This window comes from Salvelinus sp. IW2-2015, linkage group LG20 (assembly GCF_002910315.2).
Source record: "Salvelinus sp. IW2-2015 linkage group LG20, ASM291031v2, whole genome shotgun sequence".
NCBI lineage: Eukaryota > Metazoa > Chordata > Actinopteri > Salmoniformes > Salmonidae > Salvelinus > Salvelinus sp. IW2-2015.
Genome location: NC_036860.1, coordinates 52,791,014 through 52,806,422, shown reverse-complemented (window position 1 = coordinate 52,806,422; position 15,409 = coordinate 52,791,014). Strand labels below are relative to the sequence as shown.

At 41.7% G+C, this 15,409-nt stretch overlaps 1 protein-coding gene across 1 annotated transcript in view; it reads right to left on the bottom strand.

Moving 5' to 3' along the window:
* Positions 1-8,597, bottom strand: part of LOC111981926 (ubiquitin carboxyl-terminal hydrolase 32) — a 29,463-nt gene extending 20,866 nt beyond the window's left edge. The window contains exons 1-2 of the mRNA XM_024013418.2: positions 8,404-8,597; positions 4,140-4,267 (exon numbers count right to left, since the gene is read on the bottom strand). Coding sequence (XP_023869186.1) covers positions 4,140-4,267; positions 8,404-8,461 — 186 coding nt within the window. The 5' untranslated portion in view covers positions 8,462-8,597. The remainder of the gene's footprint in view (positions 1-4,139; positions 4,268-8,403) is intronic.
* Between the last annotated feature and the right edge of the window lie 6,812 nt (positions 8,598-15,409).

The window sequence follows — 15,409 nt, the reverse complement described above, 5'->3', positions numbered from 1 at the left end:
TAATAAACTTATCCTCCGCAGCAGAGTTAACTCTGGGTCTTCCTTTCCTGTGGCGGTCCTAATGAGAGCCAGTTTCATCATTGTGTTTAGTTTTTGCGACTGCACTTGAAGAAACTTTCAAAGAAATTTWCCACATTGACTGTCTATGTCTTAAAGTAATGATGGATTGTTGTTTCTCTTTGCTTATTTGAGCTGTTGTTGCCATAATATGGACTTGGTCTTTTACCAAATAGGGCTCTCTTCTGATTGGCTCAAACACATTAAGAAAAAAAATTCYGCTGTTTAACTTTTAGCAAGGCACACCTGTTAATGGAAATGCTACCTCATGAAGCTGGTTGAGAGAATGCCAAGAGTGTGCAAAGCTATCATCAAGGCGAWGGGTGGCTACTTTGAAGAATCTCAAATATAAAATATATTTTGATTTGTTTAACACTTTTTTGGATACTACATGATTCCATGTGTTATCTTATTGTTTTGATGTCTTCACTATTATTATACAATGTAGAAAATAGCAAAAATAAAGAAAAACCCTGGAATGGGTAGGTGTGTCCAAACTTTTGACTTTCCACTCTCGTGAAAAGCAAAACCATCAGCATAAATTATAAAATGTCTCGCTCTCTACTGCAGCAGTCATGTTCGGCCTTCCAGACAAGTCAGTTAAAATKACACATAGCCGATACCTGTCACAATTATATCAGATCCAAACCAGAAGGGTCGGAAACYTTCCGATAACTTCCCATGGAAAATGTCCGGAAATTTAAGTCCTGGAATTTGGGCGGTTTTGCTTAAATTCATCAAAAAAAGTTAKCGACCCTTTTTTGTGAGATACACATAAGGCAATTTTAGGTCTTGTGGCATATTTTGGTAAACTATCCCCAATTCAATGGAATCGCAACCCTCTGCATGCACAGTGCATTCTTCCATCACATTCGCAGTGCACTCTTCCATCACATGTACAGCTGATTCTCAAGATCTTGCACACTAATGAGATGCTATTGAGCCCACACAACTACACTGTCTGAGCCAAGGACTACATGCATTCTGTTAAGTTTTGATTACAAGTGGGTGGGGTGAATTTATTTGATACGACATACATGATTTTTTGTTAACTAGTAAATAGTAGCCTACAGCAAAGTGTGTTTAAATCATTTCTAACTTGTTAACAATTTCTGCTAGTTAGTTTTTGCTACCATGTGGGTTTTAGCTTGCTTGAGCCTGCTAACTGAGGAGTGTTAATTCCCCTGTTTCCATACATGTTTAATTTTTTAAACATTTATCTTACAAAGGAGTTGTTTAATTTAACTACATGGAATTGTATGTTGTTTTTTTAAACTCATTTTTTCAAATCTTTACAGGAAAATGCCACGGGCACTAACTGATGTGTGGAGACATTTCACTGCAGCTAATGTAGAAGGAAAAGCTGTGTACATTTTCAAATACTGTGCCAAATCATATGTGAAGAATGCAACAAAGAGGCAGAATCATCTGGCCAAGTGCATAAAGTWCCCTCAGCGCTCACAATAAGCAATCTCTGACAAATGTCCCTCTACCTCTATTTGAGGTGAAAATGATGAATCAGACACCTTATCGATAGCAACAGCTTATGGTCCTTCTGGAATCAGAAGTTTTTTTGACTGAATGGAGGAACATAGTCAGAGAAATGCTGATGAATGTCTTGCTCGAGCTGTGTATGCATCTGGTTCACCTCTGATGCTCACAGGCAATGTGTATTAGAAGAGATTTCTGAATATTCTTCGCCCAGCATACACCCCTCCAACCAGACATGCTTTATCTACTCATTTGCTGGATGCAGAGTTCAACAGAGTTCAAGTGAAGGTCAAGAAAATCATAGAGAAAGCAGACTGTATTGCAATCTCTGATTGGTGGTCGAATGTTTTCGGGCAAGGAATAATTAACTAAACAGTATCTCCACCCTTTCAAACAGTATTTTACAAGAGCATAAGCACACACAGTCTCTACATTGCAGATGAGCTGACGGCAGTCATCAATGACCTTGGAACACAGAAGGTATTTGACTGGTGACAGACAATGCTCGCGAACATGAAGCTGCTTGGTCTAAATGGAGTAGTCCTACCTACCCTACATCATACCCATTGGCTGTGCTGCTAATGCGTTGAATCTGCTCCTCAAGGACATCATGGCACTGAAAACAATGGATACCTCACAAGAGAGCAAGGAAATGGTAAAAGTATGTGAAGGTCATGTAGTTATAGCAGCAATCTCACCAAGCAAAGACTGCTGAACAATTAATAAAATCGCCACCGACAATTTACATTTGATGACCCCCCCACCCCCCCTCCTTTGTACACTGCTGCTACTCGCTGTTTTATTATCTATGCATAGTCACTTCACCCCACCTACATGTACAAATTACCTCAACTAACCTGTACCCCCGCTGACTCGGTACCGTGCCCCTGTAATATGCCTCATTATTGTGTTACTTTTACTTTAGTCTACTTGGTAAATTATTTGAACTCTTCTGAACTGCACTGTTGGTTAAGGGCTTGGAAGTAAGCATTCACGGTAAAGTCTACACTTGTTGTATTCGGTGCATGTGACAAATAATGTTCGATTTGAAGTGAGAAGAACAAGAACACCACATTGAAGCTGCCCAGCAACACCCGTTGGGGTGGTGTTGTCATGATCATGTTCACAGTCTCTGGGGGGGGGGGGGGGAGTCTCTCCAAGAAATGGCATATCACAGTCTCCGATAGTGGAACAGCCTCATCAGAGAATCCTTGTGGATGATGTATTTTGGGAAAGAGTGGTAAGCAGCCTGAAACTCCTGAAACCTATAGCAGTAGCCATTGCACAGATTGAGGGAGACAATGCCATCCTGTCTGATGTTCAGACTCTGCTTGCAGATGTAAGAGAAGAAATCCRYACTGCCCTKCCCACTTCACTGTTGCTCCAAGCAGAGGAAACTGCAGTACTGAAATACATCAAAAAGCGTGAAGACTTCTGCCTGAAGCCCATACACGCCGCAGTGTACATGTTGGACCCCAAGTATGCTGGCAAGAGCATCCTGTCTGGTGCAGAGATCAACAAGGCCTATCGTGTCTCGCCACCTTGGCCTGGAAGAGGGCAAGGTTATTGGYAGTCTGGCGAAGTACACTTCTAAGCAAGGGCTTTTGGATGGAGATGCAATATGGCAGTCGTGCCAACATATCTCATCAGYCACCTGGTGGAAGGGACTTTGTGGATCTGAGGTGCCTTCCCCTGTTGCCTCAATCAATCATTCTCCAAATTCCACAAACATCAGCCGCCTCAGAACGCAAAAGGTCCTTGTTTGGGAACACACACACCAAAGCACRCAACAGGCTGACCAATACATGGGTTGAAAAATTGGTGGCCATCCRAGCAAATTTTTGGGCTTTTTGAGCCTGACAATGAGCCATCCTCAACAGGGTTGGAAAGTGACAGTGAAGATGAGGCCTCAGAGTCTGATGTTCAAGAGGTGRACATTGAGGAGGTCCAGGGAGAAGAAATRGAAGCCTGAGAGGAAGACAACCAAAGCTTTAGTTTCTAGACTATCATTTTACAGATGTTTGTTGAAAACGTTTTTGGGATCCTCGATGAGGCAGTCAATATCGGCAGATGCGATGGATCAGTGGGGATCATTCAATATTCCCTTTTGTTGTTCAGTGAAATCATCCCATGTGAAGAGTCAACTAATTTAATTAAAGTTCAAAAAAAAAATTMTATTGGAAGGATTTTATAATTTGCAATTATGTCTACTTATGATAAGATAAAAAGGTTTGTTTCTSTCTCCATATGATAAGGTAAATATATTCAATGCAAAATACATCTACATTTAAATGGTATTAATATTAATTTGCATAAATTCCCGTTAAATCCCACAGAAAGTTTCCACCTCTGAATATTCCCCAAAATGTGCAAACCGACTTGTGACATAGAATTCTAGATCCGGAAAGGTGGTCTCGGGTACAGGTGGATCCGTGAAGACCTCTGGCAGGAATGCTCCTCTTATCTGTTTCTAACTACAGAAACGATGTCAGAACAATCTGAAATGGTGGATGTCATGGCTTGCGGAAATGACATGGAGACTCTCCCATCAGACCTCATGTGGGGCCGTCTGTCTGTTGAACAAGGCTCACCTCAGCAATCCTGGGTGGTACGACGTCTCCCAGCACCTCCCTGAGGAAGCACTGCTGGCTCATGTAACAGGACAGGCCACTGGTCCTCCGGAAGGCATCCTTCAGACGCTGGAGCTCCACATTAGTTACTGGGAGGGATAGAGACACAGAGATTGTGAAGAAGCTTTTCTGTGAATTAAAACATGGACTGTATGGTCAGGCAGAGCATTAAACCATGGTCACCAATACAATCTTAGGCAGTCTAAACCAAACCCACAACCACAAAAGCTATTAAATTGTATTACCATAGCAACTATCATAACTAATCAGTAATTGCGGGAAGGTATATGTCTGCCACCCAGCCAGATTTAGAAATGCTTGCAAGTGCTCAGCACTACAATAGGGAACTGGCAGACACACATACACCACCATCATCATCATCAACAACAGCAGTATCTGCTAGTTAACTTCGTCAGCTGTTAGCTACAGTGCCTTTGGAAAGTATTCAGACCCATTTACGTTTTCCACATTTTGTTACAGCCTTACTCTAAAATTAATTAAATAAAAATCCTCAGCAATCGTCACACAATACTCTATTGTGACAAAGCAAAAACTGGTTTTTATTCATTTTTGCAAATGTATTACAAATAAAAAAACATAGCTAATTTACAAAAGTATTCAGAMCCTTTGCTATGAGACTTAATTGARATCGGGAGCATCCTGTTTGCATTGATCATCCTTGAGATGTTTCTACAACTTGGAGTCCACCTGTTGTAAATTCAATTGATTGGACATGATTTGGAAAGGCACACGTCTAAATAAGGTCCCACAGTTGACAGCACATGATACAGCAAAAACCAAGCCATGAAGTTGACGGGATTGTCCATAGAGCTCCGAGACAGGATTGTGTCGAGGCACAGATCTGGGGAAGGGTACCAAAGAAATTCTGCAGCATTGAAGGTCCCCAAGAACACAGTGGCCTCCATCATTCTTATATGGAAGAAGTTTGGNCACAGATCTGGGGAAGGGTACCAAAGAAATTCTGCAGCATTGAAGGTCCCCAAGAACACAGTGGCCTCCATCATTCTTATATGGAAGAAGTTTGGAACCACCAAGACTCTTCCTAGAGCTGGCTGCCCATCACCCCACCAATTAGGCCTTTATGGTAGTGGCCAGACGGAAGCAACTCCTCAGTAAAAAGCACATGACAGACCATGAGAAACAAGATTCTCTGGTCTGATTAAACCAATAATGAACTCTTTGGCCTGAATGCCAAGTGTCACCTCTGTAGGAAACCTGGCACCATCCCTACGGTGAAGCATGGTGGAGGGAGCATCATGCTGTGGGGATGTTTTTCAGCGACAAGGACTGAGAAACTAGTCAGGATGCAGGCAAAGATGAACAGAGCAAAGTACAGAGATCCTTGATGAAAACCTGCTCCAGAGCGCTCAGGACCTCAGACTGGGGAAAAGGTTCACCTTCCAACAGGACAACAACCCTAAGCACACAGCCAAGACAACACAGGATGGAGGCGAAGATGTATACTAGCAGTATACTGCTAGTACATCACCAGGGCCAAGCTTCCTGCCATCCAGGACCTCTATATCAGGTGGCAAGCGGTACCAGAGCGCCAAGTCTAGGTCCAAGAGGCTTCTAAACAGCTTCTAGCCCCAAGTCGATCGGACTTGAACCCGATCGAAAATCTCTGGAGAGAACTGAAAATAGCTGTGCAGCAACACAGTTGCACAACACAACATCTGTCCAGTGTCTGTTCTTTTGCCCATCTTAATCTTTTATTGGCCAGTCTGAGTGTTGCTGCACAGCTATTTTCAGTTCTCTCCAGAGATTTTCGATCGGGTTCAAGTCCGGGCTCTGGCTGGGCCACTCAATGACATTCAGAAACTTGTCCCGAAGCCACTCATCAAGTTGTATGTCACATGGGCCGAATACAACAGTGAAATGCTTACTTACAAGCCCTTATCCAACAATGCAGTTAAGAAAATACCCCAAAAACTTAAGATAAAAGTAACAAATAATCCAACCTGACAGAGCTTGAGAGGATCTGCAGAGAGGAATGAAACACTTTTTGCTATGTCATGAAGGGGTATTGTGTGTTGATTGATAAGGAAAAACAAACATTGAATCAATTTTAGAATAAGATAACGTAACAAAATGTGGAAAAAGTCAAGGGGTCAGAATACTTTCCAAATGCACTGTATATGGCTTTTCTAGGTCCCTGATTGCACAAGTTCCAGCTCTAGGCTAGGCCTGAATATCATATCATAACTAGAAACATTGGCACAGCAGATGGCAGACACAATGTCAACAATACAGTATTGGCAGAGACAAATACACCAACATCAGTATACTGCTAGTTAACGTTAGCTCGGTCAGCTGTTAGCTAACTATACTGAAGAACGCAACATGTACGCAACATCGCTACAATTTCAGTGATTTTACTGAGTTAGTTCATAAGGAAATAGATCAATTGAAAAAATTAATTAGGCACTAATCTATGGATTTTACATGACTGGCAGGGGCACAGCCATGGGTGGGATGGGAGGGCATAGGCCCACCCACAAGTCCTCAACTGGCAGCTTCATTAAATGTACCCGCAAAACACCAGTCTCAACGTCTACAGTGACAAGGCGACTCTGGGATGCTGGCCTTCTAGGCAGAGTTCCTCTGTCCAGTGTCTGTGTTCTTTTGCCCATCTTAATCTTTTCTTTTTATTGGCCAGTCTGAGATATGGCTTTTTTCTTTGCAACTCCGCCTAGAAGGCCAGCATCCCAGAGTCGCCTCGTCACTGTTGACGTGAGACTGTTGGCATTATGCATTTGGGCAGGTAGCGTTCTACTGGCATCACGCCAAACCCAGGTTCGTCGTCGGACTGCCAGATGGTGAAGCGTGATTTCATCATTTCAGAGAATTGCGTTTCCACTGCTTTCCACTGAGTCCAACGCAGCGGCTTTAACACCACTCCAGTCGACGCTTGCATCGCGCATGACGATCTTAGGCTTGTGCGAAGCTGCTCTGCCATGGAAACTATTTCATGAAGTGCCCGACAAAACAGTTATTGTGCTGATGTAGCTTCCATAGACAGTTTGGAACTCGAGGACAGACAGTTTTTATGCTCTTTAGCACTCTGCGGTCCCGTTCTGTGAGCTGGGTGGCCTACAACTTCACGGCTGAGCAGTTGTTACTCCTAGACGTTTTCCACTTCAACATAACGCACTACAGGTTGAACTGACTTGTTAGAAAGGTGCCACGTTGAAAGTCACTGAGCTCTTGTTTGTCTATGGAGATTGCATGGCTGTGTGCTCGATTTTACACACCTGTCAGCAACGGGTGTGGCTGAAATAGCCAATGGGTGTCCAGAGCAAGGGGTGTCCATATACTTTTGTATATATAGTGGATCATGAATATTTAACATTTTAACACTGAGGGGGTTAAATTAATCTCACACGGGTGGCCTGTGTGTGTTTTAGATCTGTTGAAAGTTGATTTGGAACTGGGCTGCCTCCCAGGCATGAGCCAGGAGACCCTTTCAAAGCCCACCTCGATGTCAGCTCAAAACAATTGTGACATAATTAAGCACGTGTAGTCATTAGTGGGATTCTGTGTTATCCCATGCAAAAGTTATTGTTTTTGATAAAAACGCTTCATCTGCCTTCCCAATAAAAAATAGTTCGAAAATTGAAAGATTTAGGAAACGATGCGTTTCTGGACGATGCTTTGTTGACAAAATGACCAAGCTACACAAATTACTGTTAGATTTGAGAATGGCGCTCCTCCCTCCCATTTTCGCCCGATGACGTGACTGGCCTTTGCCTGGTGCCCCGCGGCTCAGCATAATCGAATCCGCCCATTCACACAGTACCACCAGGCACACACAATGTCAACAAACAGCGGCTACTTGGTGTCATTAATTTACTTCTAGTTGACCGAAGTGGAGATAGYTCTAGTTCTTAGTTTCCGGTCGTTGGCCTCTACCTGATCCAGAGGGCAGTAGCGGTTTTAGGGTTAATTAGGTAGCCTGTTAATTTACCTAGCTAACCGCCTAATACCTGGACCCCTGGTATATTTGAATTACACTTTAGTACACTTGACACGGTTATCTAACTAGTTAGTTGCCTGCCCCAATGTTGTTCGCCATCTAGCTAGTAACGTTAGTACTGTTAACACATTACCCATCCAACAGTTAGCTAGCCTTACCTTCATTAGCTAGCTGTCTATCACGCTAATGTTTACAGCTAGCCAAGGTTAGCAAATGATCAATTGTTACCTCTGTTGATGGCCTCTTCGTACGAGAGGAAACCTATCCTTGACTCTTTGGCTCCCATGTTTTTCTCATTTCATAGCAACATCTTAACAAATAAAACAGGTTGTTAGGAACTGCTTTGTTCGTTTAGCTTATACACGGCAGTCAAAACTATCTAAAAMTGTAGCCAGCTATGCGTCTACTGGCGCCTTGCCAACGCCAACCCCTCGAGTCACGTGATCACCTGTCAAGGCCCTTGAATTATTTCAGGAATGTGCGTTTACATATTCAATACTTACTGACAAGCTATTTAGTAATCATTGTAATATTTATTAGCAAATAATAACGGACACAGAGTCATGTACAAACAAGTTTAATATCTTAATGGTGGTGCATTAGACTGTGCCGTGGCGGAGTCCTAGCCTGGGTAGCAGTTTAGTTAGCTAACATTCCATTCCTTGCTACTGCCACTGGAATGTTAACTAAAAAGACTGCTACCCAGTCTAGCAGAGTTCTGCTGGAGCTTGCGTCACATACACAAGCCAAATAACGTTCATGTATGTAGCCATAAAAGTGCGCACTGTGGCACTAATGATGTCAATGTTTACATGTTAGTGCTTTTTGAGGTTRTTTCGGTTTAATTATTTWAAAAAATAATCACGGTTATCGATGTCGATTGTTTTTGTTACATTTAATGCATTATGAAATAATTAGTGAACATTCAATTGCCAAAACATTTGAAGTATTTCATTCTCTGTCAGGTCCAAATAGAAAACTAGGACATTAGTATGAAATAAAATATTTCAGTTGTGTACATTACTTGGTTTTATTTGACTACTTTATTATTTTTCATTCCTTAAACTCATTTAATCTCCGCTCACAGCCTGGTCTCAGACTATACGTAACATAGTAAATGCAATTTCTCAAACTAGTATATGTTAAGTTTGGTATGGTTACATAAGACAGAAGGTTACTTAAGGCAACTAAAGTAGGGTGGTTGGTCGGGGTGGGTGTATAACGTGAATGTCGAGCAATACAAAGGTTACGTGTTCAAATCTCTTCTTGACAACTTCAGCATTTTAGAAACTTCTTTACAACTTTGTAGGTACTTTGCAACTACTTAGAATGTTAGTTAACTATTTTATCTAACCCAATTCCTAACCTTAACCCCTAGCCTAGTTAACGTTAGCCAGCCAGTGAACGTTAGTCCGAACAAATTGGAATGATAACATGTTTAGAAATTTAAAGAAATATATGGTACTTTTGGCTAATTCGTAACATAGCATACAATTTGCAATTGGTAACATATGATACGAAATGGATGATGGATATTCCCAAACTAATACACACCAGATGAAACGTAACATACTAAATGTAAGGTTCGTATTTACATACAGAATAATACGAAATGCTGCGAGACCAGGTTGTTTGCAGGTAGTAGTAGCCAGCCAGACAACCATCTAACTTTATCTCTGTTCTCCCCAAACTGTACTGTATTTAGTCATCCTATTAAGTCTGCTGCAGAGATGTCCGACAATAATTTCTCGTTTTTGAAAGTAGATAAGGCATACTTCACGAACTGTCTCCATCACCCTCTCTCCTCGTTGTGTTGTGTACCGTACATTCCCCTTGCAAGCTGCGGTGTATGCGTAAGCATATAAGCAGTTCCTAAACATACACTTTTACCAAAGACCGTAGAGTATCTAAGCAGGAAAATATACGCAATGGATTATGGTCATTGTAGCTAATTACAATATTTCTGTGCTGAACTAGTTTGAACATTTGCTTAATGAAAAACGACAAATCCCTTCAGCGCAGCGTCCCATATGGTTCTTGATTTCATTTCTCTAGTGAATTATCTCTAGAGAAACGGCGCGTTAAAAAAACGACTACTTGGAATTCAAGTAATTGAACTTACGTCTGTCAATTAGTTGTTTAATAAACGAAACAAATTGTTTCATCGCTCTGCACTAATACATGTCTTTAACTTTTAGACATTTTAATATTCGTATTTTCTGAGCTTTGAAGAGAACAATATTTCCAATGTAAAATGTTAATGTACAAAAACATGGTAGCTACAGTGTTGACATGAAGCAAAAGAAGATTCTTGAAAGCCCTCATTTAATATTTTTTTGTTCTATTTCATTTTAAGAACCCATCCCATTACTGAATAATGGGCTGACACACTTGCTAACTGTCAGAATTTGTTTTGGAGGTACTGCAGAAGGCATTCAAATAATGGAGAGAATACATAAAATGACAACTATTTCCATGTTTTCAGTACACACATTACAATAATTTCATTTGACCTTTCTGGGTAGACATGGACAGCGTGAGGAACGAACAACCACTAAGACCACTCTTAACTAGAGGACTGTATACACACCTTTGCAGCAGGCAGCAATACACACAGTATGCAATGAATACATACATATCAAAAGATCACTTCAACGCACACCACAGTTCCTTAAACTCAGATAATGCATGCATGGAATATCAGCAATCTAGTTCTGCAAATCCTGCCAGATACTTCTCTCAGGGTCATACCTAAACTCAATGTGTCTACACTTGTAACCCAGAGGCACAGTACTTATACTCCTCTTAACACATGTAGGAACAGTTTCACAGACCAAGATTAAATGATTCCAGGATTTGGCCAAATTATCTGTTAATAATCAAATACCTTTAAATGTGAATTCAAGAACATAGTTAACTATGGATTAAATACAGGTGATGCAAACCTCTTAAAATGAAGTTTAGCCATCTCATCATAACCTTAATCAAAACTTTAGTCCAAGAGTGGCCTTAATGTAGGTCTATGAAACTTGCCCATATTTATACTTGTAGAATTGGACAACCTTCCATATACAGGAGAGTTTCAGTGAGCAATGGTTAAAATGATGTTAGTGTGGAAATAAATGTGCCGTAAAAAAAAGGCTGGCGCATTGCAATGCATGTGAGAATATAGACAGCACATGTATTAAAAACAAAATAAAAAAAAGCTTAATGGGCTGTATTTGCTCCAGTTCCAGTGGAAAACTTGTCTTGAAGAGAAACTCTCAACAGTTGTTCCACCTATAACAAACCAAGATGAAACTCCTGATTTAAGAGCTGTCTGCTTCCAGAGACACTGTCAATGAATCTTACTGCAGTCTTGCTGACATTGACAGAAAGGATAGGGTGTGTGCTGCAATCACAAAAACCATTCGATTTTCTAAGGATCCCTTCCAGTAACATTCACAAGAAACAATTAGAGCCTTGTAAACAAAACTAAGGACATACAGAYAGCCATATAACAGCCAGGGTGGACCACAACCTCCGATTACAAGGTGGATCTCCTCTTTCAACATCTAATTTCTTAAATCAACACTTTCTATTGTAAGATTTACACAGGCAAAGCACTTGGGGGTGAAAGGGTTAGAAATTAAGATAACAACAATGTCTATTTAGTTCACCTGTTCAGATTATGACTTTGTAGCTAATCTGTCTGTCCCTTGTTCTGCAGTGTTCATCTCTGTAACTCGGTTCATCTTAATGCATCGCCCATGGTTCAATACTTTTCATAACAAAGCTGTTGAGGAAAGCTGGCTGACAAATGGGGCTGGTGGTCTTCACTCAGAAAGACTGGGTGTCCTTGATTTGAGGACAACATGAATCAGTCTTAGCTCAAAGATACACTACATGGCCTGCTCGTCAAACAACTAATTCCAAAATCTTGGGCATTAATATGGAGTTGGTCCACCCTTTGCTGCTATAACAGCCTCCACACTTCTAGGAAGGCTTTCTACTAGATGTTGAAACATTGCTGCAGGGACTTGCTTCCATTCATCCACAAGAGCATTAGTAAGGTCGGGCACTTATGTTGGGTGATTAGGCCTGGTTCGCAGTCGTCGTTCCAATTCATCCCAAAGGTGTTCGATGGGGTCTAGGTCAGGACTCTGTGCAGGCCAGTCAGGTTCTTCCACACAGATCTCTACAAACCATTTCTGTATGGACCTCGCTTTATGCACAGGGACATTGTCATGCTGAAACAGGAAAGGGCCTTCCCAAAACTGTTGCCACAAAGTTGGAAGCACAGAATCATATAGAATGTCATTGTATGCCGTAGCATTAAGATTTCCCTTCACTAGAACTAAGGGGCCTAGCCTGAACCATGAAAAACAGCCCCAGACCATTATTCCTCCTCCACAAAACTTTACAGTTGGCACTATGCATTCGGGCAGGTAGGGTTATACTGGCATCCACCAAACCCTGATTGGTCCGTCGGACTGCCAGATGGTGAAGCATGATTCATCACTCCAGAGAACGCGTTTCCCTTGCTCCAGAGTCCAATGGCGGCGAGCTTTATACCACTCCAGCCGCCACATGGCATTGTGCATGGTTATCTTAGGCTTGTGTGCACGGCTGCTCGGCCATGGAAACCCATTTAATGAAGCTCCCAACAAACACTTCTTGAGCAGACTTTGCTTCCAGAGGCAGTTTGGAACTTGGTAGTGAGTGTTGCAACCGATGACAGACGATTTTTACTCGCTTCAGCACTCTGTGGTCCTGTTCTGTAAGCTTGCGTGGCCTACCACTTCGCGGCTGAGCCGTTGTTACTCCTAGACGTTTCCACTTCACAATAACAGCACTTACAGTGGACATTGCAGCTCTAGCAGGGCAGAAATTCAACGAACTGACTTGTTGGAAAYGTGGCATCCTATGACGGTGCCAAGCTGAAAGTCACTGAGCTCTTAGTACAGGGCATTCTATTGCCAATGTTTGTCTACAGAGATTGCATGGCAGTGTGCTCGATTTTATACACCCGTTCGCAACGGGTGTGGCTGAAATAGCCGAATTCCCTAATTTGAAGGGGTGTCCACATACTTTTGTATATATAGTGTATACTACCGTTCACAAGTATGGGGTCACTTAGAAAAGTCCTTGCTTTTGAAAGAAAAGCACAAATTTTGTCCATTAAAATACCATCAAATTGATCAGAAATACAGTGTAGACATTGTTAATGTTGTAAACGACTTTTGTAGCTGTAAACGTCAGAGTCCCATTATCAGCAACCATCACTCCTGTGTTAGAAAACCCTTTTGCAATTATGTTAGCACAGCTGAAAACTGTTGTGCTGATTAAAGAAGCAAWAAAAATKGCCTTCTTTTGACTAGTTGAGTATCTGGAGCATCAGCATTTGTGGGTTCGATTACAGACTCAAAATGGCCAGAAACAAAGACCGTTCTTCTGAAACTCGTCAGTCTATTCTTATTCTGAAAAATAAAGGCTATACCATGGGAGACATTGCCAAGAAACTGAAGATCTCGTACAATGCTGTGTACTACTCCCTTCACAGAACAGCGCAAACTGGTTCTAACCAGAATAGAAAGAGGAGTGGGAGGCCCCGGTGCACAACTGAGCAAGAGGACAAGTACATTAGAGTGTCTAGTTTGAGAATCAGACACCTCACAAGTCCTCAACTGTCAGCTTCATTAAATAGTACCCGCAAAACACCAGTCTCAACGTCAACAGTGAAGAGGTGACTCCGGGATGCTGGCCTTCTAGGCAGAGTTGCAAAGAAAAAGCCATATCTCAGACTGGCCAATAAAAAGAAAATATTAAGATGGAAGAACACAGACACTGGACAGAGGAACTCTGCCTAGAAGGCCAGCATGCCGGAGTCACCTCTTCACTGTTGACGTTGAGACTGGTGTTTTGCGGGTACTACTAGAAGAAAGGTCTTTGTTTCTGGCCATTTTGAGCCTGTAATCGAACCCACAAATGCTGATGCTCCAGATACTCAACTAGTCTAAAGATGGCCAGTTTTATTGCTTCTTAAGTCAGAACAACAGTTTTTAGCTGTACTAACATAATTGCAAAAGGGTTTTCTGATGATCAATTAACCTTTTAAAATGATAAACTTGGATGAGCTAACACAACGTGCCATTGGAACACAGGAGTGATGGTTGCTGATAATGGGCCTCTGTACGCCTATGTAGACATTCCATTAAAAATCATCCGTTTCCCGCTACAATAGTAATTTACAACATTAACAATGTCTACACTGTATTTCTGATCAATTTGATGTTATTTTAACGGACAAAAAAATTWGCTTTTCTTTCAAAAACAAGGACATTTCTAAGTGACCCCAAACTTTTGAATGGTAGTGTATGTCAGGTCAAACATATGATCTTCCTGTCTCTCTCCAGTGTGGGTATTTGGAAAGCAAGCATGCTAAGAACCAGAACAAGAGCACCTTTGGCTGATCGTCCTTTAAGGCGAAGGCTTGGACTTCAGTTGAAACATAACAGCACATGTAACATTAACATCCATTAGACAGACACGCATTTGTTCAAAAACAAGGCAATAATTTCCATTGACCTAGTCCATACACAATAGGGTACTTACTACATTACTTTGGAATAGGTAATCCTTCACTAGACAAATGGTTTCTAACATGAAAACACAAGGCCTATTCTATTGTTAATGGTGTGTTTGAGGACCCCTAATCTCGTTCCTAGACACTTCAGTCCAAATGCCCGAAGAGTCTGGTAGTCCAACGGATCAAACTTGACCTTCGTTAGCCAGTACAGAATGCCCGGGAGAAACTCCTGAAGCATAGGCTTAATCTACCAACCAATCATCTCCCACAACCTTCCCCCTAACCCTCCCCCGTACACTAGCATACCACAAGCACAGAGCCATGCCTCGCAGTTGTGTGATTCGCTAAAATTAAATGACATACTTTACTCAGTACGGTCACTTTACTCAGTACGGTCACTCCCACTAAGGCCAACTTTGAATCGATGTACCAGGCTTATATGCACAATAGCCTGGGGACGATGTCAGAGGACCTCCGTCTGAGACGTCATCTGAATAGCAGGTTTAAGCTCACTTGTTTTTGGTTTAGCTCTATGAAATTCCTTATAAATACTTGTCATTTTAATTCCTCAAAAAAAAATACACGTCAGCACACCAACAACAAATCTACTGAGCACAATTGTGGTCAAATTTAAACACACACACTGGTGCATTGCAAATTCATCAA